At 43.2% G+C, this 26,223-nt stretch overlaps 2 protein-coding genes across 3 annotated transcripts in view; both read left to right on the plus strand.

Annotated features, from left to right (window-relative positions):
• The window catches only part of LOC127614447 (uncharacterized), a 197,190-nt gene that overhangs the window by 6,871 nt on the left and 164,096 nt on the right, over nt 1-26,223 (plus strand). The window lies entirely within an intron of this gene.
• enpep (glutamyl aminopeptidase) overlaps nt 8,848-26,223 on the plus strand; it is a 51,500-nt gene continuing 34,124 nt past the window's right edge. The window contains exons 1-11 of the mRNA XM_052085694.1: nt 8,848-9,760; nt 10,100-10,241; nt 11,197-11,331; nt 11,445-11,565; nt 11,644-11,798; nt 20,095-20,208; nt 20,285-20,419; nt 20,501-20,566; nt 24,463-24,528; nt 24,612-24,772; nt 25,171-25,253. Coding sequence (XP_051941654.1) covers nt 9,123-9,760; nt 10,100-10,241; nt 11,197-11,331; nt 11,445-11,565; nt 11,644-11,798; nt 20,095-20,208; nt 20,285-20,419; nt 20,501-20,566; nt 24,463-24,528; nt 24,612-24,772; nt 25,171-25,253 — 1,816 coding nt within the window. The 5' untranslated portion in view covers nt 8,848-9,122. The remainder of the gene's footprint in view (nt 9,761-10,099; nt 10,242-11,196; nt 11,332-11,444; nt 11,566-11,643; nt 11,799-20,094; nt 20,209-20,284; nt 20,420-20,500; nt 20,567-24,462; nt 24,529-24,611; nt 24,773-25,170; nt 25,254-26,223) is intronic.

Genomic DNA, 26,223 nt, shown 5'->3' on the forward strand with positions numbered 1-26,223 from the left:
TCTTGGTCCGAAAATCAGATGGCAGTTTGAGACTTTGCGTTGATTATAGGAGGCTCAACTCGAAAACGAGGCGGGATGCTTTTCCGCTCCCCCGTATCGATGAAAGCCTGGATGCTCTAAGTGGCGCCAAGTTCTTTTCCACACTTGGTCTCGCCAGTGGGTACCATCAGGTGGCAGTACATGAGAAGGATAAACACAAAACGGCATTTACCACACCTTTTGGTCTTTATGAGTACCTTAGAATGCCTTTTGGGTTGTGTAATGCGCCCGCCACTTTTCAGCGACTAATGCAGACTACAATGAGTGACTTGGCGTTTCAGATCGTACTGGTCTATTTGGATGACCTACTGGTCTTCTCACCAACCTTCCATGACCATCTCGTGAGACTAGAGACAGTTCTGAGGCGATGTAGGGACACAGGCCTTAAGGTAAAGATTGAGAAATGTCACTTCCTAAAAACAGAAGTGAAGTTTCTGGGCCACCAGGTGTCTGCGGAAGGCATAAAAACAGACCCAGATAAAATAAATGCAGTGAAACAGTGGCCTATTCCCACTACAGTAAAGGAACTCAGGTCTTTCTTAGGCTTTTGTAGCTATTATAGGAGATTTGTGGAAGGCTTCTCTAAGATCGCCGGACCACTTCATGACGTTGTTAGCACCTGTGCAGCAGAAAACAGTCGGGCCAGGGCTAGCCAGTTGGTGTCCGCTTGGACACCTCAGTGTCAACAGGCTTTTGAAGCGTTAAAAAACCGGCTCACAAGTGCACCCACACTAGGTTACACAGACTTCACTTCACCTTTCATACTCGAGACAGATGCCAGCAATTTAGGTCTGGGTGCAGTCCTTTATCAAAAACAAGCGGGCCAGAAGAAGGTGATAGCTTTTGCAAGTCGTAGACTTAGGGGTGCTGAGAAGAATGATCAGAACTATAGCAGCATGAAGCTTGAACTCCTAGCACTAAAGTGGGCAGTGACTGAAAAGTTTAGGAGTTATCTGCTCGGGTCCAAGTTTACAGTCCTCACAGATAATAACCCTCTGTGTCACCTTCAGACTGCTGACTTAGGAGCAACTCAACAGCGCTGGGTGGCTCAGTTAGCAATATTTGATTTTGATGTAAAGTATCGTCCTGGCAGATGTAATACTGTAGCTGATGCCCTTTCTCGTCGACTGGTGAATGATGAGCCAGAACCGACCAGTGAAGATGCAGAGTTTGATGGTAGTGTAGCAATTTGTAGCTCCCTGAGGACAGGGACGGTTTTAGAACCAGAGTTGGTTTTGGCAGGAGTTGAGACCCATATGATCAGACAGCTGCAAGCGTCAGAGGCCAATGAGACAGTAAATGATGAAACTGTTCAAGATAATACCCCCACACTGCCGGGATATTCCAAGGAGGTACTTCAAGGATTTCAAGCTGCCGGCCCGACTCTCAAAGTGGTGCGAGACTTTTGGAACCATCAGAGAAAACCATCTTATCAAGAAAGAAGGGGCCTTTCAAAGCCAGTGCGCGCTCTGCTAAAACAGTGGCCCCGTCTCAGAGAGAGAGAGATGGACTCTTGTACCGAGTGATTAATGATGTTCACCTGGGAGAATGCTACCAGTTGTTACTACCTGCCTGTCTCAAAGATAAAGTTCTCAGAAGCGTCCATGACCAGATGGGACATCAGGGTATAGAGCGAACATTAGGTCTGCTGCGGCAAAGGTGTTTCTGGGGAGGCATGCATGAAGAAGTTGAGCAGTGGATAAAGAAGTGCCAGAGATGTGTTTTGACCAAAATGCCACAACCAAAGATTCGGGCCCCCCAAACTCAATTTTTGGCGACTCGGCCACTTTTGGTCGTTGCTGTGGATTTCACGACACTGGAACGTGCAACAGATGGGCGTGTAAGTGTTCTCGTGATAACGGATGTATTCACAAAGTTCAGTCAGGCAATTGCTGTTCGAGATCAAAAGGCAGATACTACTGCAAAAGTCATCTTGAGAGAGTGGTTTCTCAAGTATGGTGTGCCAGAACGCCTGCACTCAGACCAAGGCCGGAATTTTGAAAGTGCTGTCGTGTTTGAGTTGTGCAAGCTCTATGGAGTTAAGAAGACCCGAACCACACCCTATCACCCCCAAGGCAACCCACAGAGTGAAAGGTTCAACCGAACCCTACATGATCTTCTGCGTACGCTTCCCCCTGAAAAGAAACGCCGTTGGCCGGAACACCTGTCCGAATTAGTCTATGCATACAATGTGACTCCACACTCAACAACGGGACATTCACCCCTTTACTTGTTGTTTGGCGTCCATCCTCATCTTCCAGTGGATGCCTTACTGGGCCAAGAGCAACAAGTCAAAGATGATACAGTCGACTGGCTTGCCATACACCAGGAACGACTCAGAGATGCACATGCCCGCAAGAGAGATGACTGAGAGCAAAGCGGCTGAGAGAATGGCCCAGCAACAGGAGAAAGTCTACTGTCCACCTGTTGATGTGGGTGAACTCGTGTACCTATGTTTCAGGCCTCTCTGAAGAAATAAGATACAGGATGCATGGGCCTTGACAATGTACAAGGTTGTGGATGTACAAGGAACCACCTACACAGTAGAGACCCTGGATGGAGGACTGACAAAGAGGGTGCATAGGTCCAACCTCCGTCCATGTGTGGGACCAGCGCCAGAACAGAGAAGTCTTCGCCAAGCGCCTGAAAAACAACCTATTCAGGCTCACCATCAAGAGACGAGGCGGATGATATCGAGTTCGTATTGGTTGAAGAATTCAATGAATCATTTGCGAAAGAGGAAGTTTCCCAAGTGCCAGATGATAATGATAATGTTTCTGACACTGGTTCTGAGGAGGAGGAAAATTTGGAAACGGACTCGCGTCAAAACCTTGAGGCCACGTCAGATGTTAGCATGGCCGAGGAGAGCCCAAGACCTGGGCCTGCACCGAGGGGAGAAAGAAAAGTGACTGTTAGTGGAGGTGTGCCCAGTTCTGCCCTACGCAAGAGTCAGAGGAAAACTGCAGGGAAACACAAGAATCCGTTCAATCTCCCCGTGTCAGCATGCAACGCCATTTCATTAAGTCCGGATGTATTCTCTCAGATTTTAGCAGGGGTGGTTCGCTACACTTCGACCTTCTCCAGAGAGTTAATCGAGTGATAAGTCACCGAGGACGTTGACTTGTAGCAGGGGAGAATGTAACCAGGTGAACCTTACTTAGATGCTTGTAGTGAAGGCTTCCTTGTTTAACAAATGTAGCACTGTCACTTTAAGAGCCACACTAAATCAAAACACGCGGGAACATATGCAGCGTGTGAGAATCAGACCAGAAAGGGTGACATGCACGTAAAGGAGGGTAGTCGCTGAACTGTGCCCGCATGTTAGGTGTTAATTTTGGACAGATGATTAATTAGTTGAATGGTATTTGTAGAGCACAATATCTGGAGTGGTTTGGGTTGGAGTTTACAATACAATACAATACAATACAATACAATACATGCTGATTTATATAGCGCTTTCACAACAGCGGCAGCTGTAACAAAGCGCTTTACAAAACAGTTAACATAAAGTAAAATAATAAACACAACACATAACATAAAACACGGACAGTCGTGCAGTCCTAACCACTTTTCCGTCACACGCTTTGTTGTTTGAAGCGGTTTGAGATGAAAGAGGAGAGAATCAAAGTGTCCTTTAACCAGTGGATCAGAGACGTCATGCTCAAAATGTGCACACGTCGGCTACAAGCTAAGTTTCAAAGTCAACAAGAAGCTGTAGCATCCATTGACGAAAAAAGAGATTGGTTCACTTCTCCTGTCCCATGGAAATCCATTTCAATTCCAAGTGGCAACTCACGGTTCCAAATACGCATCGGCGCTCTTCGCCAACGCTCCTCTCTCCTCATCCTCAACTTCAGCGGCCATCCATCCAGCCGCACCAACGCCAACTGTCCAACAGCGCTGACATAGCCACTGAACAAATCGGGGTTGTGAAAAATGCTGCCCATTACTGGCGCAAAAAACACAAGCGCCCCAGGTCTATCCAGCACCGACAGTCAATGGCGCCGACATTCCTCCCAATCAAAATCTGTGCTGGTACAGGCGTGCTGCCGAGAAGGCGCAACCACCAAGCACAGATACTGCTCCTTTGACGAATGTCGTGGCCAAAAAGCGCTGAAAACAGTCCATATCAGGTCCACACAATGAAACAACAAACAACATGTGACAAAACAAAAGACAAAAACAGCAAAAAAGAACAAAAAAGAACAAAAAAGCAAGGCTCTTGAAGAGCACTTGCCGAAGGCTGCCTACTCGGGCGCCATCTTGGGAAAAAAAAAAAAAAAAGTTTGACATCTACCACTAGTGAGTCGTGTGAACAGCTGTACAGCGTAAGTGTTCGCAATGTTATAAGATGTAAATATGTTTTTTACTGTAAATTATATGAACTGTGTTTCTGTTCTTTAGAGGGGAGATCATTTATGTTTGACCACGTGCTTTGTACACACCCAACACACCGGAACATATCGAGTAAGTGTGGCTGCATCTCAAAACATTGGGTTGTAATGATTATTTGTTCTGCACTAAGAAGTATTGTGGCTTGTAAATAATGTATTTTTATTTCTGTTTTCCTATTAAGCAAGCCACTGCTGTTGTCTATTGTGGCGTAATTGTCTGTAATCTGTTAAATGATTTTCTTTGATCTCTTAGATCCCTTTTTGACCTCTTTTAAAATTCAGTTAACATCTCAGTCTTTCATCTTAATGCTGAACAATTTTTCATTGTTCAGTCGGGAATAAAGCCCACCTAAAAATTATTTTGTGTCCAGTCCAGTCTTTCCAAAGACCCGGCTACATATATATATATATATATATATAGGTATTGAATGTGTTGATTTTGTGCGCTGTTGTACTTCCGTCATCTTTCCTTTCTCCCTTCTCTCATCTTTTTACGTCTGATAGACCACAGCGTTGATTTGTCCCGAGAAGTATAAACCATGGTTTTTTTGATATGTAGCAAACAAGGCGGGGAAAAGGAAGTACACTTTATGCTTGCACATGTTTTATTTCTGTATTTTTATTATCGGATTGCACGGCCGCAGAAAAGAAAGTGGGGCTGCACCGGGGTTAACGTGCTTCTTTTTAATAGCAGCTTTTTAGGTGTGAATGCTCCACAAAATTTACACTGGTTTAAGATATAACACAACAAAATACGTCAGTGCAGCATCGATGCAAATATGTGCCTTGTGAACACCCCTGTCATGTTCCTGTCCTTGGCCTGGCCAGCAGGTGGCAGACTGAGCAGACTTTCTGGCTGCACAGTGCTGCCAATCTTTCAATTAAGGTACTGTGTATTTAAGGACCAACAATCTGTCTGGTGGTTGTCGGAGTATTGTTTATGACTTGATGCTTCCTTGCCCATAGACTATTCTTGCTATAGGTCTCATCGTGTTTCGCTTTTGCACTATCGGTACCAATGGTTTTGTAAGTATTGGATTTTATTTTATGATATTGCTTTCTCTTGCGTGTATTTTGATACATTGTTTTTGTTTGTCTACGCGATCCTTATTTTCCTCCCTTGCCTTTTGTCCAACGCTTTTTGTTGTTAGTTTTTTGTGCCCTCTGGTCCTTGTTTTGACCAGCGGTTTATGTTACTACTTTGTCGGTGCGAATTTTGTACATTAAATATTTTTTGCTTTGGAGACCTTGTCTGGCGTCTACACTTTCGGGTTCCAAAACTTGATTCGCTTAGTCCAAATCGTGACAACCCCTTCTGCTGCGAGGGGTGAGAGTGGCTGACTAGGTGAAGACTGGCAGGTGTGTCGGTGAGGCAGGTGCACTGATTGGCAAGACGCCCAGCCACACTGAAAAGTGTACTTCTAAAGTGTACTTCCTTTTCCCCGCCTTGTTTGCTACATATCAAAAAAACCATGGTTTATACTTCTCTGGACAAATCAACGCTGTGGTCTATCAGACGTAAAAAGATGAGAGAAGGGAGAAAGGAAAGATGACGGAAGTACAACAGCGCACAAAATCAACACATTCAATACCTATATATATATATATATATATATGTAGCCGGGTCTTTGGAAAGACTGGACTGGACACAAAATAATTTTTAGGTGGGCTTTATTCCCGACTGAACAATGAAAAATTGTTCAGCATTAAGATGAAAGACTGAGATGTTAACTGAATGACCTTGTTGTGATTTCGCGTTATAGTTCTCGGTACCCATTTTTGAGTAAGTACTGTTTTGTTTTGATGATCTGGCTTTTTGTGCATGTACAGGTGTTACATTGTTTTTCGTTGGTATTCTGGGGTCTTTATTTTTCTTCCTTGCTCTTTTGTGCAAGCACTTTTTGTTACTCGTTTGGATTTGCCTCCTGGTCCTTATTGTGGACCAGCGCTTTATGTTCTCGCCTTATTTCGGTACGATTGAGACATTAAATTGTCTTTTTTCCTACCTTGTTTTTGTCTACGCTTTTTGGATCCCCCCAAACTCGGTTTATCTGAGACTTAACAAGGCCTTTATCATTCGGAAGAACCGTATGATAGAATTTAAATGAAGAAGGGGCTTCTAAAACTGGCGTAATGTGCTCTCCTCTTTCTGGTCCACGTCACCTTACAGCTGATCCATTCTGCGGTAATTTTAAATTACTGAGTGTAAAGGACTGCAAGTTTATTTGCCAAATTGTTGCAATATATATAAACCTTTACTTTTAACTTCTTGTTAAGCGGAAGTCTTATTTTGAAGGAAAACAAAAGAGGACAACGACTGAGGAGACGATGACGTGGTCGTGCAGATCAGACGACTTGGAAGAGCTGAACAGATTTGCAGATGACAGAATTTAGAGTTTAAAGGTACTTAGGGGTTGAAAGTGGCAACAACATTAATATTTGTATTGATCTTCCTATAAACCTATATTTGTGATTAGAATATCTGTTTAATTGATTACATTTTATACGTACGTAGATAAGTGTGACTCATGGCGTCATATCTGTTTTATGTTCTAACTCTTATAGTGTGAGAGGGTTATACGGCATGGAAGAAATAAAAAGATAGCTTTCTACCCCACCCGTTAAGCTTTATTATTTCAAACGATGCTACACCGAGGGATAAAATAAAATAATCAATGCAAGGAGAGATAAAAGCGTGCATCAGCGTCTTCACTTTTTTTTTCTAGACAGAAACAGGGAAACTCAGGCTTTCAACTTTGTCTGATGGAGTAATACAATGCTGTTCTAATTTTGACCAAAGTTTCTGTCTCTGAGCTCCAGGACAAATAATTAACACTTCAATTGAGTTGTGGGAAGTTTTCTGTCAAACAGGACTCGTTTTCTAAAATACAATTAAAAAGACTCACTTGGGTTGTGGTCATCGGGAGAGCATCAAATGTAGTCTGTCTGAAAGGTGTTTATTTCAGAAAGAGAATTGTTCTGAAATATGGATAATTCTGTCCTTTACCTTTCCCTTGTTAACCACTGGACTACCGGGCCGCCGTGGCATTACTAAAAAACAGATAATAAAAAGCTTATGCAGAAACATCTGATTATCATCAGGCTTCAGACAAATGATTTTATGACAGTACTACACTGGGTGAAGGTTTATTGTTGTCTGTAAAAGGATTGTGTCATAAAAGACAATCATTTGTATGTTTTATTACAAATGATCTAACTGATGCCTCCTTCCAGGTGTGGCGCTAAGATTTTATTTGTTATTTTTTTCTGTACTCTCTTGGGTCGTGCGGGGCTTTGATGGATATCTAAGTGCTGAGAAAAGAATACATTATTAGAACCTTCACTTACCGGTACTCTATGAGGTGATTCTCTTTTTCAGTTCAGGAATAATGCACAGCACAAGCATGTTCGATAGGAAAATGAATTTTAACTGAATCTGGGCTAAGAATATCCAACACACAGACACGCACACGTACACACAAAGCAAACAAAATACCAGGGATTGCAGGGCAAGGGCAAAATCTAGAACCACCACTCCACCTCCCCCAAAACACAAAATGGGGTACGGGTGCAGCTCAAATACTGAATCAGGGATTAGAACAGAAGATGTACATGTGAACTTCTTCATGTTTTTAAAACTTTTTCCAATGAATCATACAAAAATGTCAAATGCCAAATACAATAGTGGAGGGCCTAAACTGGAGCTCCACCAATTTCTGACAGGGCGAGATCATCCCAGAGCCCTGGTGTCATGCCCCGCCTGCCTCCTTCCCATAACTTTTTAACAGTCCATAAAACTTTACTGACTGCTACAGTGCTTATTGGGTTCAAATTTCTTGTTGCTGTTCTTTAGGAAATGCATATTCAATGATCCACCAACAATCAAGACCTTGTAAGTGATGTCTGCCATCGACTGGAGAACGCTGGTATTACATCTTGAATCTGCTCAGCTGCAATGAAGATTTTTATTTTCAAAAGTTAATTGAACCCCATTCCAGTGTGGCACACTGGCCTTCAGTTGCCCATCGGTGGTCAATATTGATGAAATGTTATTCGATATTATGAACATTACCCAACCACATTCAAATTAAGTAAAACATACATTTTTGATCACCTTATGTTCTAACATACATTAGCATTTTATGTCATATAATAGTTTTTGGGGCATATAAGATGGACTCTATGTTCAGGTACAGTATATGTTATTGTAGTAGCTGTCAGATTTTGTCACCAAAATGCACTAATGTAAGTGTAATAGTATAATCGGAATATTTCTCTGACTGTCAGCACAATGCAAAGTTTTTTAATATCTTCCCTCTGTTGATGATTATGTGAACCGTTTCACAACTGCAATAAAACCGTAATAGATAAGTCGATTTTTTGGGGGGCGGGGGGAGTCAACATTCTTTCTGCAAAGCTACACACATCGAGCGGAAGTTTAGCTTTTGACCAAATGGCAGATTGCTGATTTACAAGAGGAGGTGTTTCTTCCTGCTACAAGGAAAGCGTCTTGCCACCGTGGGATTCTTTCCCCTCACTTTTCTCTTCTCCACCCTTCGCGCCACAGAGGGCAGCCCGAGATCAATTTACAATAACATAGCATACCTACTCTTAGAGTCACAACCTTGAGCTACAACTTCACTTTGGTACTTCCATCCCATTTAGGCTTCCGAACGTGGGAGACCCGTAATGGTCGACAGCATGAACTTGGAGCAGAAGAAGCGGCAGTACGGTATCCGTGGCAAGCATGTTCTCATTATTTGTGTCACGGTAGTAGTCTGCTCTTTGGCAGTGGGTCTAGGGGTGGGCCTCTCGAGGTCTGACACGACCACAACAACCACACAGTCGACACCAGCCCCTACAGCAGAGCCTACACAGACCCCTCAACCTGGTAGGGGGCCCTGTGAGCCTTCCACTGACAGGAGCGGTGATTGGAAGAACTTTCGTCTGCCCGACTATGTGAAACCGATCCATTACGACTTGCTACTGGAACCTGACCTTGTCGATGATACCTACACGGGCACCGTGGATATACAAGTGGAAGTCAGCAAGCCCACCCGCCATCTGTGGCTCCATATCAGGGAGACGTTTGTCAGGAACAAGCCCAGGCTAAAGCTGCTGGACAGGCAGGGAGGACAGAAGCACGTGTCAGTCAAGAGTTGCTTTGAATATAAACCTCAGGAATATGTGGTGGTGGAAGCTACAGAGGAACTGCCTGTAACAGGCCCTCAGGAAGTGTATGTGCTCAGTTTGGATTTCCAAGGGTGGCTAAATGGCTCCCTGGTGGGATTTTACAGAGTCGTTTACACCGAAGCAGGCATCAGCAAGTAAGTCAATTATTTTATTTATTTATTTATTTTTTTCAAACACGTTGATAACTGCTTTCTTGGTAATGTGACTATTGTGCAGTATTTTCTCTTGAGGTGACCACCTTCAATGTGTTTCATGGACGTTAGGATAATCAAAAGGTGAAAAGTAGAGCATTGATGAAAAAAGTATTGAGGAATGCAGGGAAGAAATTTGAAAAATTAATGCCTCAGTACATACAGTAGTTCAAGTATCAAGTCAAAATCAAGAATGCAAACATAAGCAAGGCTCGGCTACATGTATTGTAAGAATGGTTCACAGTTGCTGTTTGTGCACTACTCTTGCATCTATTCCATCAGAAAGATTGCTGCGACTGATCATGAGCCAACAGATGCCCGAAAATCGTTTCCGTGCTTTGATGAACCAAACAAAAAGGCCACCTATAAAATCTCTATCATTCATGACGAGACCTATGACGCTCTGTCCAACATGCCACATGAGGTATGTATTATAATTGCAACATCTGAAAAGAATATCCTCCATGCCAAATAATAATAATGCCAAAATGTGTGGAAGCAAAAAAAGCATCCGTTTACTTCATAAGGCACTGCAATGCATTAAGTGTCTCCAGCTCATTAGTTCAAGCCTAATATTCTTTTGTTGTCCCGCACACTTTATTGACTCCATTCTCTCTCTCTACACTCTGGGGAGAGATGTCAAGGTGACTGGAAACCTTGTCTGACACAACAGACACTGCCTTTTAACAGTCCATTGGAAACCAACTAGCATATCTCCAGAAACATATCCAAGTTCCATTTTGCATCAACCTGTGCTGTCATCTTCTTATTTCTCTCATTTGTCCTTTTAATTTGAATATTTTTACATATTTATTTTTTGGGTTTGGATTGCAGTCATGTTGGCAGTTGCCAATTTGTACCGACCTTTGAAAAGAGGCCTGATTCCGACGTGTGTGTGTGTGTGTGGGGGGGGGGGGGGGGGGGGGAAGAGGGGGGGGGTATCCGATTTCATATGTTGTTTTTTCCTTACATTGCAATGACCCATCTTAGGATTTAACCTCTTAAATTATGTCTTGAAAATTCAAACTTCGATGATCTGTATGTGACATCTTGATGATGAATTTTTTTTGTCCTCACCAAAAACATTAATGCAATGTAAAAATGTAAAAACACATACAGTACGTACTTGGAATTAAATGCTGGGATTCTTAAAAACAACCCCCCCCCTCCCCGTATGAGATGGGGGGGAAGAGAAAATACCATAATTTGTATGCTAAAACTATACTAGGTTTGCTGGGGGGCGGGGGTTGCATATCAACACAGAGGAATGAATCTTTGGCCCGTATTTTGTATGGTAATGGGTATGTTAGCCGACTTGAGTTTTGCAGACTGAATGACATGCACATTAGCCTCATGAGCCATTTCCACTGTGTGTTCAGGGTGCCCCTGACCTTATGTCTGGCAATAAAAAGAGGACCTCATTCCAGAAATCCATTCCAATGAGCACCTATTTAGTATGTTTTGCTGTGCACCAATTCGCTCATGTGGAAAGAATATCTGCCCGAGGAATTCCAGTGAGTTCATCACCACCGCCTTCTACTCTTGTTACCACTCTCTACTCAATTTATTTTACTACAACCAGGCACAAATAAATGTATTTTCTTTGTTTTGATGTTTGTTTTTTTAGCTGAGAATCTACACCCAGCCGAGCCAGATATCAACTGCAACATACGCAGCAAACACAACCAAGATCATTTTTGATTACTTTGAGGAATACTTCAACATGACGTACTCCATCTCAAAACTAGGTATCACTGCAAATTAATAACACAAAATGTGCGCTAATGTTACGCGGTGTGTGTGTAAGTCATGTGTGTGTTTTCTAGACAAGATAGCCATCCCTGACTTTGGCACTGGTGCAATGGAGAACTGGGGACTCATCACCTACAGGGAGACCAATTTGCTGTATGATGAGAAACAATCCTCCTCCTACAATAAGCAGAGAGTTGCAAGTGTCATTGCCCATGAGCTGGTCCACCAGGTAATGCGACTTAATCATTTTTTTTTTTTGAAAACGGGAAATTTGATCGAGAGAAATATTAAAACCATTGCTCAACTCAAAAATCAATATTTATCATTACACACGTGGATGTTTTTTTTCATTTAAATTTGGGTTATGTTAAGAAGACGCAGGCATATGTTGTGTATTTTAGCCCTTTATTTAAGCTACTTTTCCAGAAAATGAAATAAACCATTTTGATCGAACTTCTTAACTTGGCAATGTTGCAGTTGCTCTTATCGTTGCTATGCAAAGATGAAGAGATTTGTTTGAGGCAATTGTAGTTCAAGGTCTTGATTGTTGGTGGATCATTGAATATGCATTTCCTAAAGAACAGCAACAAGAAATTTGAACCCAATAAGCACTGTAGCAGTCAGTAAAGTTTTATGGACTGTTAAAAAGTTATGGGAAGGAGGCAGGCGGGGCATGACACCAGGGCTCTGGGATGATCTCGCCCTGTCAGAAATTGGTGGAGCTCCAGTTTAGGCCCTCCACTATTGTATTTGGCATTTGACATTTTTGTATGATTCATTGGAAAAAGTTTTAAAAACATGAAGAAGTTCACATGTACATCTTCTGTTCTAATCCCTGATTCAGTATTTGAGCTGCACCCGTACCCCATTTTGTGTTTTGGGGGAGGTGGAGTGGTGGTTCTAGATTTTGCCCTTGCCCTGCAATCCCTGGTATTTTGTTTGCTTTGTGTGTACGTGTGCGTGTCTGTGTGTTGGATATTCTTAGCCCAGATTCAGTTAAAATTCATTTTCCTATCGAACATGCTTGTGCTGTGCATTATTCCTGAACTGAAAAAGAGAATCACCTCATAGAGTACCGGTAAGTGAAGGTTCTAATAATGTATTCTTTTCTCAGCACTTAGATATCCATCAAAGCCCCGCACGACCCAAGAGAGTACAGAAAAAAATAACAAATAAAATCTTAGCGCCACACCTGGAAGGAGGCATCAGTTAGATCATTTGTAATAAAACATACAAATGATTGTCTTTTATGACACAATCCTTTTACAGACAACAATAAACCTTCACCCAGTGTAGTACTGTCATAAAATCATTTGTCTGAAGCCTGATGATAATCAGATGTTTCTGCATAAGCTTTTTATTATCTGTTTTTTAGTAATGCCACGGCGGCCCGGTAGACCAGTGGTTAACACGTCGGCTTCACAGTGCAGAGGTACCGGGTTCGATTCCAGCTCCGGCCTCCCTGTGTGGAGTTTGCATGTTCTCCCCGGGCCTGCGTGGGTTTTCTCTGGGTACTCCGTTTCCTCCCACATTCCAAAAACATGTGTAGCAGGCTGATTGAACACTCTAAATTGTCCCTAGGTGTGAGTGTGAGTGCGAATGGTTGTTCGTTTCTGTGTGCCCTGCGATTGGCTGGCAACCGATTCAGGGTGTCCCCCGCCTACTGCCCAGCTGGAATAGGTTCCAGCACCCCCGCGACCCTAGTGAGGATCAAGCGGCTCGGAAGATGAATGAATGAATGAATGAATAGTAATGCCACTGATTACATACAGTATTCACAAGGGAAAGGTAAAGGACAGAATTATCCATATTTCAGAACAATTCTCTTTCTGAAATAAACACCTTTCAGACAGACTACATTTGATGCTCTCCCGATGACCACAACCCAAGTGAGTCTTTTTAATTGTATTTTAGAAAACGAGTCCTGTTTGACAGAAAACTTCCCACAACTCAATTGAAGTGTTAATTATTTGTCCTGGAGCTCAGAGACAGAAACTTTGGTCAAAATTAGAACAGCATTGTATTACTCCATCAGACAAAGTTGAAAGCCTGAGTTTCCCTGTTTCTGTCTAGAAAAAAAAAGTGAAGACGCTGATGCACGCTTTTATCTCTCCTTGCATTGATTATTTTATTTTATCCCTCGGTGTAGCATCGTTTGAAATAATAAAGCTTAACGGGTGGGGTAGAAAGCTATCTTTTTATTTCTTCCATGCCGTATAACCCTCTCACACCATAAGAGTTAGAACATAAAACAGATATGACGCCATGAGTCACACTTATCTACGTACGTATAAAATGTAATCAATTAAACAGATATTCTAATCACAAATATAGGTTTATAGGAAGATCAATACAAATATTAATGTTGTTGCCACTTTCAACCCCTAAGTACCTTTAAACTCTAAATTCTGTCATCTGCAAATCTGTTCAGCTCTTCCAAGTCGTCTGATCTGCACGATCACGTCATCGTCTCCTCAGTCGTTGTCCTCTTTTGTTTTCCTTCAAAATAAGACTTCCGCTTAACAAGAAGTTAAAAGTAAAGGTTTATATATATTGCAACAATTTGGCAAATAAACTTGTAGTCCTTTACACTCAGTAATTTAAAATTACCGCAGAATAGATCAGCTGTAAGGTGACGTGGACCAGAAAGAGGAGAGCACATTACGCCAGTTTTAGAAGCCCCTTCTTCATTTAAATTCTATCATACGGTTCTTCCGAATGATAAAGGCCTTGTTAAGTCTCGGATAAACCGAGTTTGGGGGGATCCAAAAAGCGTAGACAAAAACAAGGTAGGAAAAAAGACAATTTAATGTCTCAATCGTACCGAAATAAGGCGAGAACATAAAGCGCTGGTCCACAATAAGGACCAGGAGGCAAATCCAAACGAGTAACAAAAAGTGCTTGCACAAAAGAGCAAGGAAGAAAAACAAAGACCCCAGAATACCAACGAAAAACAATGCAACACCTGTACATGCACAAAAAGCCAGATCATCAAAACAAAACAGTACTTACTCAAAAATGGATACCGAGAACTATAACGCGAAATCACAACAAGGTCAAAAGCCAATAAGTCAAAGAACAGCGAAGAAAGCAATGCCATAGACAATACTCCCACAATAGGTGTAAGACGGCGGAGTCCTTAAATAGTGCTTCTATTGATTACAGATTGGCAGCAGGTGTGCTAGAAAGTCCACTCATGCCACCTGCTGGCCAGACCGCAAAACCGAAACGTGACAGGCCTTCATGAGCTTAGCCCCTCTAATTGATCTTATTTTGCAGTGTTGTGTCCAAGGACCAGCAACCCGAGGCCAAGGCCAAGGCCAAGGACTTGACTCCGAGGCTAAGACCAAGGACTGATTTTGAAACTGAGGCCTAGCCGATGACATGCATAGAACAATGCTATCATACCACTTGGCAGGTCTTCTAACCCTAACCCTTGCACTCCCTAACGCTTGAATGAAGTGTTTTTATTCAAAGAGTAGAACAGTCAGGGTATGTTATTTATACTGAGAAAAAAATGAAATAAAATCATATGGTATACATTTATGAAGTAATGTTTTAGTGCAGTAGTTTCTTAATATGAAGTAAATCAACACTCAACAGGCATAACGTGGCAGGGAACACAAGTTGAAAAATGACTTTGCATAGAAGTCAATCACTGATTGCAGAAAAAGCGGTGATAATTTTACAGTTTACCGGCAGCAAGTCCCAGGGACTCGCTGATCAGAAAATTACTAGTGCCATTATGGATTGAGAGAGTCCCAAATTTCGAATTTTTAAAGGGTCTACTTATTCAATTTCACATGTTAATAACACAAACAACAACATACATACAATGATAAACAAATGCTGCAAAAATTTAAATAATTCAGGAGCAGGCCTGAGGATTTCGGAAATTCATGGTAACCGTTTTTCGGTTCCGCCGGATTACCCAACGGGAAACCACAATTACAAATGTTGGGTTCCGTAAACATCACTGATATTGATAATCAAGAATTCCGAAACTCAAAAGTATAATGTTTCAAGAGTCAATGTTTGAAAACGATGCATTTACAATGAACATTACATCGCAGCTGTGTACTCCAGGTTTATTCCAAAAAATAAATAGATCAAAAACTGGTGTCATGTGGCATCATCAGAGTATTTTTTCCAATCTCACACTGCAAAGATTAATTGACTGGTAATCATTAATACCGATAGGTATTGATGTGGCTTGAGATCCTCTTCCCAAGACGATGCATGCGTAATCTACGATCAATTTGACGAAAGAATTTAACACACGTTATCATGAGTTCTACCAACAGTTAACATTAGCATTACTAAACCTTGTGACGAATGTTTTATTCATAAAGTTAACATGCTGCAACCAGTAAATTATAGAATAACCAATACGGTTTCATAATATTTGTCACAGAGATTAGCCTACAAATCTAATGACCAATTTGCCTCGTAATCGTCCTCGCGTCGTATTTCTCTACAGGTGAGGTTAGTGATACGCCCTTTGGACGAATCAAACGAAAAATCAGACAAGCATTCCCATTTCTAGCATTACTAATATCGTAATTAGTCGACCTTGGTGAGTTTTTTTCGCCGCCATTTCAAACTTTCATTCGCGCGATTCCTCAGTTTGCGGACTAAAATAACCCGCATGCGCACATAACGTCATCTGTTGTGTCCCCCCCCCCCCCCCCCCCCCCACCCACCCAACACCGAAAACAAAACAAAACGAAAGTAAATTAGAAGAAACACACTCACACACCACATCACATCACAAACACACATACAGGCGCAGTGAAATCATGTGGATCACACAGTCAATTCAAGTGCAGTGACTTTATAATTAAACTATTTTTCGGTCCTGTGCAAATTACGCCACGGAAACGACAAGCTACCGGTAACGATTGTTACTGTGAAATCCTCAGGCTTGCCGTAGTTTTTTTGTTTGTTTTGCCTGAGAAATTTCCTTGCGACCCAAAAACGCACATTGTTTGGAACTGTGCAAATTATGCGTCAAGGACGCGGGACGCAGAGGTAACGAGAGGGCTTCATCTCTAACCATTCTCTGAGTACTACTATTATTACCACTACCACTAATACTACATTAACTAATACCTTCAACTTCACAATATTAATAATAAATAATTAAACCAACCGTGATTTTAAACTATGTATTAACAATATTCATTATTCCAAACATGAGAAAGCATTCGGCAACCATAACTGGAATCGAGCAAAAGGACTCCAAATCCCAACGGCCAAACCCGGAAGTGAAGTGCCGACATGACGGACTCCAACTGTAACTCTAATTAGTAGTACTAGTGCACCAAGTAATTAGTAATTACTTGGTTCAAACAAACATTCTAGTGCGACCTCACAAACGTGACGACTGTGCAAAAATAACTAAATAAAAGACACCACTGTTACAGAAAGGCTTTACACGCTATTTAAACTGCCGATCGCGAACGCAAAAAAACGTGATTGAAACTTACTGTAACGCCACTCTATACATGTTGCGCTTACTGTCACCTGTCAGTCGCAGACACACCAGAGTGCCAGAGTTAATCCATCCATCAATATGGGTTTCCTTGGATGGAATGTATTCAATTCCTTCGTGATTTATGCGGTCCTTGTGCAAGGGATTTCGAGGCTCTCATCCCTCATTGTGTCTGAGGACCAGCAATCCAAGGCCAAGGACTTGACTCCCGAGGTCAAGGACCAAGGACTTGACTACAAGGCCAAGGACCAAGGACCGCCCCTCGGTCCTTGGAACACATATCTGTTATTTTTCCATATCAACCTTCTCAGTGTCACGTTCCGTGACTGCCAGCAGGTGGCGGGTTTTTCCTCTGCCTACTGCACACCTGTTCTTAATTCGAGGGTGATTATCAGGCCTTTATCAAGTGGCTCTGGCAGCTCATTCTCTGCCGGAGAATTCCACGCCGTGCCATACTCTCTCGTGCTCTATTTCGCTATTCGTTATTGACTCGTTGCCTTCTTGCCTTACGGCCGATACTCTTGTGATTTCGCGTTTAGACTCTAAGATTTGTACTTATCGTATTCTCGCCAAATCAGGCCCTCCTCGTGTTTTGTTTTCCGCGAGCGTTTTCAGTTGTTTTTTCCTTCTTTGTTACTCCTGGTCCTTATTTGATCAGCGTTTTTTGTTACCGTTTTTCCCTGTCGGGCTCTTTCTGTTTTTTGTCATTAAAGACACTTTTTGTTTGACAAGATTTTTTCGTTGTCTGCTTCCCGGGGATCCAACCCTTTACTTCCTTGTTCTGCACGGAGCGATCCGTTATCGCTTCGGGCAGAACGTGACACTCAGAAGCCTCAGGCCTGTTAGGCTTTGTGGAAGAAGAGCACAGGACCCGCACGCAGACACAATGAACTCTGATTGGTTTATTGCCGAGAAGTGGGACAGGTCTAGGTGGCAGGAACTGAAAGGGATTCAAAATTAGTGATGGGCCCGACTGTGCCGAGCCTCCGATGCGTGTGCCGAGTAAACCGGAAGAAAATCTGCGAAGCGCGCATCGAGGCGTGTGTCGATTACGCTTGTGGCTACGGCGGATGCCTCGGAACGCGCGTTGCTCCGTCCAATGCCTCGCGGGACGGGCTTCCTACGTCACCGCCAACAAATAGTTTCGCGGGTGAATCGAAATAAATTCGGCGCACCGGGTCGACAATGAGCTGACAGGTGACACTGACTAGAGGTAAGATCGGGTCGCCCGAGCCCGCGGGTCGGGTCGGGCTTCTCTCTCGCTGACTTTGTTTTTTGTTCATTACGCGGCCGTGAATAGTTTTGTCCACGAGAGACTGTAGTTCGCCAACCCCCCCCCCCAAAAAAAAACAGAAGTGGCCTCATCACAACACGTACTATACTAAACTCTGGCAATGACAATTCAAAGAACTCCTTCATGTCTCTATGATCCAGCCGTCATTGTTCTTCTTTGTCTCGCTGCTTCTCTCTCATCAAATGCCACGCACGATTCTTCAGGATGTACTGCTGCTGTGGTGAAATGCCCAATTTTCAACCCTTCAAAATAACGGAATGCCTTAAAATTTTCCTACAACTCTTAAAAAATATCCGTCAACGATGGAAAATTGTCGCTTAATGTACCCTCTGCTGAAACAGAAATACATGTTTAAAGGATGTAAATAATTATACAGACTTGTTTAACTTAGAGGCTTTAATTTATTGTCACAAATCACCCCTCCTCCTCCCGAGTCATCACAAATGAAATAGGAAATGTCGGGTTTGCTTCGGGCTCGAGCCTGCAAATCAAGTTAATTGGTCGGACTCGGGCCGGGTCGGGCTGGATTTTTTTTGGCCCGATCTTACCTCCACATCACATCTATGGTCTTATATTAATCACTGTCATGACATTTATTTTCCACATGGCCCAGGAACAAACCAGTTGGATGGAAAGTCTCATTGCTTCATGAGGCTTCATTTTCCCATCACTGGTCAAAATGACCAAGTCGAGGAGTACAGGAATGCTGGAGTGTAGCAGCTTGGCAGGAGCGAGTACGGCAGGAAAGAACACTGACGAACTGGCAAACGGGTGGTTGTTCAAGCTGGCTTTTATGCTGCAAATGGCTGATGAGCAAAAGACTCGTAGGTCTGTAAGGGGGGCCAGGTGCACCAATTAGCAAGACGCCCAGTCCACACTGAAAAAGGGAACAACAAAAAGGGAATGGCGACACCGTGGACAAACAATGCATCCTAATAGGGCCCTCTCCTTTTAGTCATTCCCAGGGTCAGAATTATGTCCCATGGTGAGGCATCGTTCAAGGTCTCTCGTCTGTTAAGTGCCTTGTTGTTGGATTACAGGTTTTAAAGATGATTGGTACATTTTGTCCAAATACTTTAGGAATCCCTGAAATGAAGGTGCTCTGCATTGAATGAGTGTGTGATACGAATACCAAATGCTGTATGTTTGTGAAGCCTTTTAAACCCATTCACATTTTGATTGTTTTATTCCAGAAGCATTTTGGTGGTTGGTGTAAAGAAGCTTAAAAAAGTACTTGGGCGACAATATTTCAAACAAATGTATGCTTGCTTGATGATCAATGAAATGAATTTATTTATGCGGTTATGTAGTTGTTGATTATGTTGGTGTTTATTTCTGCTCGTTCCTGATGACTGCTGTCAGGCTACTGAATAGACGTACCTGAAAACCTATACTCTCCCACTCACCCATTGTGAATAGCACAGTCACCTTAAGCAGCACATACACAGTTGCATATATGTTATCTTATATTTTGTATTTTTATATTGCATGCGTATTTTAAATTATTTTGTGAATGCAAATACTTGTTTTCCACTTTTTCTACTTCTTCCCTCCGAACTTTCCTGCTGTCCATTGCAAATTTCTCCATAGTGAGACAATAAAGGTTCTCTTCTCTTCTCTTCTCTTCTCTTCTCTTCTCTTCTCTTCTCTTCTCTTCTCTTCTCTTCTCTTCTCTTCTCTTCTCTTCTCTTCTCTTCTCTTCTCTTGCTAAAAAATTGGAGAAATGTGTCATTGCAGTGGTTTGGGAATATTGTGACGATGGATTGGTGGGATGATCTGTGGCTCAACGAAGGCTTTGCCAGCTTCTTTGAGTACATTGGCGTGGAGAAAGCAGAGCCCAACTGGCACATGGTAATTTAGCACAGAGAAACAAGCCACTTCCGTGACCTCGATGCACTGACTTCTGTGTCCTCCACTGAGTATACAGCGGGACATAATGATCATCAGTGATGTGCTTCCTGTGATGGTGAATGACGCCCTCCTCTCATCCCACCCCATTATTGTCAATGTCTCGTCCCCCGCAGAAATCACCTCTGTGTTTGATGCCATATCATACAGCAAGGTTTGACAATGGCAAAATCCCCCTTCATCACCGGAAATAAATTTAAGATTCATGAAACTGTATGTGTTATTCTCTGTCTAGGGGGCATCAATTCTCAGGATGCTTGAGGACTGGATGGGTCGAGATAAATTCAGAGCTGGCTGTCAGGTACATTGCCTCTTGTCTGCAACCCTAATTCAAAGATTTTGGGGTACAGTGGTACCTCCACTTACAAAATGTATGTGTTCTGGAAAAAATTCTTAATCAGAAAAGTTTTGTAAGTAGAGACGCGTTTTCCATGTAAATGCCCTACTCCTTTCCAAGCCCCCCAAAATTCTGACATAAATGTTTTATAAAGCATTAAATGCATCAAAATATGTAACAAATATATGTTACAATTAGATTATTGCACAAGAAATGAGAGTTGTGTATTATATATATATTAAAAAAAAAATCCTCATCTCACCCCACGGGTGGTGTCCGTCCCTCATTCGGCTCGGGTCCTCTACCAGAGGCCAGGAAGCTTGAGGGTTCTGCGCAGTATCCTTGCTGTTCCCAGGACTGCACATTTCTAGACTGAGATGTCCGATGTTGTTCCCGGCATCTGTTGCAACCACTCATCTAGTTTGGGGGTCACTACCCCGAGTGCTCCGACCACCACAGGCACGACTGTCACCTTTACCTTCCAGGCTCTCTCCAGCTCCTCTCGGAGCCCTTGGTATTTCTCGAGTTTCTCATGTTCCTTCTTCCTGATGTTTCCATCACTTGGGACCGCTACATCCACTACAACGGCTTTCCTCTGTCCTTTATCAATGATCATGATATCTGGTTGGTTCGCCATTACCATCTTGTCAGTCTGGATCTGGAAGTCCCACAGGATCTTTGCTCTGTCATTCTCCACTACCTTCGGAGGTGTTTCCCATTTTGACCTTTGGGTTTCCAGTCCACAGATGTTTCGGTAGACTATGCCAGCCACCTGGTTATGGCGTTCCACGTAGGCTTTCCCTGCCAGCATCTTACACCCTGCAGTTATGTGTTGGATCGTCTCAGGTGCCTCTTTGCACAACCTACACCTTGGGTCTTGTCTGGTGTGGTATATCTGGGCCTCGATGGCTCTGGTGCTCAAGGCCTGCTACTGAGCAGCCAGGATGAGTGCCTCTGTGCTGTCCTTCAGGCCAGCCCTCTCTAGCCACTGATAAGACTTCTTGAGATCAGCCACTTCAGTTATGGTCCGGTGGTACATCCCGTGTAGGGGCTTGTCCTCCAATGATGGTCCCTCTTCCAGCGCCTCATCTTCTGTTCCCCATTGTCTGAGACATTCTCTGAGTACGTCATCCGTTGGAGCCTTCTCCTTGATGTATTCATGGAGCTTGGATGTTTCATCCTGGACAGTGGCTCTCACACTCACTAGTCCCCGGCCTCCTTCCTTTTCGGCTTGCGTACAGTCTCGTATATATATATGCCAAACAAAGGCTCCAAGTGTTGTCCAGCCGCCTAAAGCGGTACACGAAAGAGAATGAGGCCAGACGAATAAACAGGCTGTTCGCAACACAACCTGCGAAAGTGTATGCTCAGTGGCAGGGTCCTAACAACAGAGCTGACCCACTAAGACTGGAAACTGAAAGGTACTGGAAAGGCAAATGGCAGAAGGAGGTTGCACATAACAGCAGTGCACAATGGCTGGTGACCCTGAGAGAGGAACACAGCAACCTCCCTGAACAGAACCCAGTTACCATAACAGTGGGAGACATACAGGAAAGAGTATCAGATATGAAGAACTGGACAGCACCAGGCCCGGACATGGTCCACACCTACTGGCTAAAGAAACTCACAGCACTCCATGAGCGCCGAGCAGCACAAATGAACCAGCTGCTGAGGGATGGGACTCACCCAGGATGGCTAACCGAAGGGCGAACGATCCTGATCATGAAGAATCCCTCAAAGGGTGCGGTCCCATCCAACTATCGGCCAATAACCTGTCTCTCCACAACATGGAAGCTCATGTCAGGCATCATTGCGGCTAAGATAAGTGGACACATGGATCAATACATGAACGAAGCATAGAAGGCCATTGGTAGAGATACCAGAGGAGCCAAACATCAGCTCCTGGTTGACAGAACAGTCGCACAACACTGCAGGTCCCGACGTACCAACCCGTGCACAGCTTGGATTGATTACAAGAAAGCCTATGACTCGATGCCACATACATGGATCACTGAATGCTTGGAGTTGTATAAGGTGAACAGGACCCTAAGACCCTTCGTCGCGAACTCGATGAGGATGTGGAAAACCTCATTTGAAGCCAATGGCAAGCCACTTACCCAAGTGTCCATCAAATGTGGCATATACCAAGGTGATGCACTCTCCCCACTGCTGTTCTGCATAGGACTGAACCCACTAATCCAAGTAATCACCAAGACAGGCTATGGATACCGCCTCAGAAATGGAGCTACGATCAGTCACCTCCTCTACATGGATGACATAAAGCTGTATGCTAAGAGTGAAAGGGACATAGATTCCCTGATCCACACGACCAGGATCTACAGCAGCGACATCGGGACATTGAGGACAGTTACAAGTACCTCGGTATACCACAAGCCAATGGCAACCTCGAACTGGCAACAAGGAAAGCGGCTACGGCCAAATACCTCCAGCGAGTGAGGCAAGTCCTAAGAAGCCAGCTCAATGGCAAGAATAAGACCCGGGCAATAAACAGCTATGCCCTGCCAGTGATCAGATACCCTGCAGGAATAATAAGGTGGCGAAAGGAAGCGATTCAGACCACGGACGTTAGGACCCGAAAGCTCCTAACCATGCATGGAGGGTTCCATCCCAAATCCAGCACCCTGAGACTGTACGCAAGCCGAAAGGAAGGAGGCCAGGGACTAGTGAGTGTGAGAGCCACTGTCCAGGATGAAACATCCAAGCTCCATGAATACATCAAGGAGAAGGCTCCAACGGATGACATACTCAGAGAATGTCTCAGACAATGGGGAACAGTAGATGAGGCGCTGGAAGAGGGACCATCATGGGAGGACAAGCCTCTACACGGGATGTACCACCGGACCATAACTGAAGTGGCTGATCTCAAGAAGTCCTATCAGTGGCTGGAGAGGGCTGGCCTGAAGGACAGCACAGAGGCACTCATCCGGGCTGCTCAGGAGCAGGCCCTGAGCACCAGAGTCATTGAGGCCCAGGTATACCACACCAGATACGACCCAAGGTGTAGGTTGTGCAAAGAGTCACCTGAGACGACCCAACACAGGGTGTAAGATGCTGGCAGGGAAAGCCTACATAACCAGGTGGCTGGCATAGTCTACCGAAACATCTGTGCGGAGTATGGACTGGAAACCCCAAGGTCAAAATGGGAAACACCTCCGAAGGTGAAGAAAGAAGAAAATAATAATAAATACATAAAAAGAATAAAAACATAAATGATGCCAGCCTGACAATGATGGTTATTTAACTTTTAACTGTGTCCTTGTCGGGTTTTTTTTGCCCTCTTTCGTCCATGATCTCTCTCGGAGGCGTTTTTTTTTTTTTTTTGCCTGGCATTTTGTAAAGAACTGATCCAAGGACCTTTGCTTTGGTCGGCTTTTAACCATGCTTTGAAAATGTCCAAGGGATCAATAAAGGTTATCTTATCTTTAGGCAAAAATCAGTGAGCGATCACCCGACTGGTGAATACTTTTTCTGGGTGATTCACATTTATGTAAAACTATCAGAACACCTCATAGCGATCGATAAAGACGCTGCATAGACATTTATCTATCTATTATCTACATGCATAGACAAAGCTCGGTAATAGCCAATGGCAAAGCCGCTATACGTATGTTGCAGTCTGGAAATTCGGAGCTGCGAGTAACAGCCCATAGTGTATTTTTACCTTTCATATTTTGAATTTTTTTTCGTAACGAGGCAATATTTTCCCGTTGAGGTTTTTCGTAACTTGAAAATTTAGCACGAAGAGCCATTCGTAAGTAGAGGTACCACTGTATTTACGGTTCTATTTGAGCACATTTCAATGTTTAATCTGACTTAATCCTTCTTTCTTGTTTTTGCAGAAATATTTAAAAGATTACCACTTCAAGAACGCTAAAACCAACAATTTTTGGGCGTCTTTGGCAGAAGTGCGTTTCGGTCTGGCGCTTGATTGAGATTATACGGTCTGTGTGTTCTGGTCATTAAACAATGGACACTTTCCTCTGGATAGGTGAGTTCGTTACCAGTTAGTGAGGTCATGGACACATGGACAAAGCAGATGGGTTATCCAGTGGTGGATTTGAATGTCACAGAGGCGAATGCCACATTGAACCAAGCTCGTTTTCTCCTGGACCCGAATGCTGATGCCAACCAACCTCCCTCACCCCTTGGGTAAAAAGACACTCAAACTTCGATTGATATATTTTGTACTTCACAACCAAACTAATGGTTCTTCCTAGCGCTGATGAATAAAGATGCAAAACACTATAAGCATTTGCAAAGCGCTTGAAGAACCTTGAAAGGAAAATGGAGGATGACGGTTTGATAAATATCCAGGGAACTCAAAATTGAGTGATATTTATGGCCTCCAAACTTCAAGCGTTTATTGACTTCAAATAGATTTTATCCAATTTTTCAAAGATATGGTTTCATTTCCATGTTGCATATTCAAGTGCCTCTGAGTACCTGAAAATTGAGTCATTCTGCATAAAGTGTCTACTCCTGAACAGGAAATTAAATTAAATTTGGAGATTGAGGAAAAAATGTGTGTATCCGCCTCCCCCCAACAGGTACAAGTGGACTATACCTATCAAGTGGCACTCCGTGAAGAGCAATAAGAACATGTCAGTCATGTTTAACAGGAGTAGCACAGGTAGGATAATGTGCTTCATTTTCATCATATCTGTTTATGGGGACATGGATTTTAGTGTACACTCTGGAGTGAGTGTACACCTGATTGAAAGGCTGATCCAGAAAGATAGAGACATACAATGACCTCGTATTCACAATTTTGACTCTCCACTTAACTGGTGATGTGGCTTTGTTCAGAATTAACCACTCACATTACAGTTCAAGTTAAATAGGTGTCAGAGCACAGCTGTCTCTATTTCAAGTGCCTCTGAGAAACCTATTAATAATGTTTTGCTCTCGAGCTTGATGGTCGGACACTCGCGGCTCAAGAGGTGCATGCGGTTCTTTAGCGCCATACTAGTGGCTCCCTGGAGCTTTTTTCCAAAATGTTTATAAATTTAAAAAGATGGCGTAGGGAAATATTTTTTTTGTTCTAATATGGTTTCTAACATGACCCAAACATTCTTAACATTTCTCAATGCTGTAAAAATGTCTCGAATACATTTAAACATTTCTGTCAATGAGGATTTGCGTCATAGCATGCAACACATGTTTCTATTAGCAGGACGGGATGCCAGGCAGGTGGCTGTTAAAAAACCCCAAAACAAAACCGCATTTCATGTACAATTCACCGAGGGTACTGTCAAAGAATGGGAATGTGGAGGGCCGAGAGCAGCAATATTTAAACAGTACACGTGAGCTACGATCGTTAAAGGGGACGCTGCAAAAGTGCATCCCATGCCTCGATCATCTTCGGTGTGATATGGCTGTTGCTCATGATGGCATGCGTGTGTAAGTGCGTGCGCATGCGCACGTGTGCGGTAACAGGTCGATTGCGGGAGGTTGGTTGATCGAAAAGGATCTTCTGTCAAAAAAGGTTGGGCACCGCTGCTCTGCAGATGCACTGCAGGGGGGGGGCGAAAAACTTTACTCATGAAGACTCATTGTGTATTTTTAGCCAACGTCGTAATTTTGACAGTAGGTTCAGATAG

Source organism: Hippocampus zosterae, chromosome 14, assembly GCF_025434085.1.
Source record: "Hippocampus zosterae strain Florida chromosome 14, ASM2543408v3, whole genome shotgun sequence".
Classification (NCBI taxonomy): Eukaryota; Metazoa; Chordata; class Actinopteri; order Syngnathiformes; family Syngnathidae; genus Hippocampus; species Hippocampus zosterae.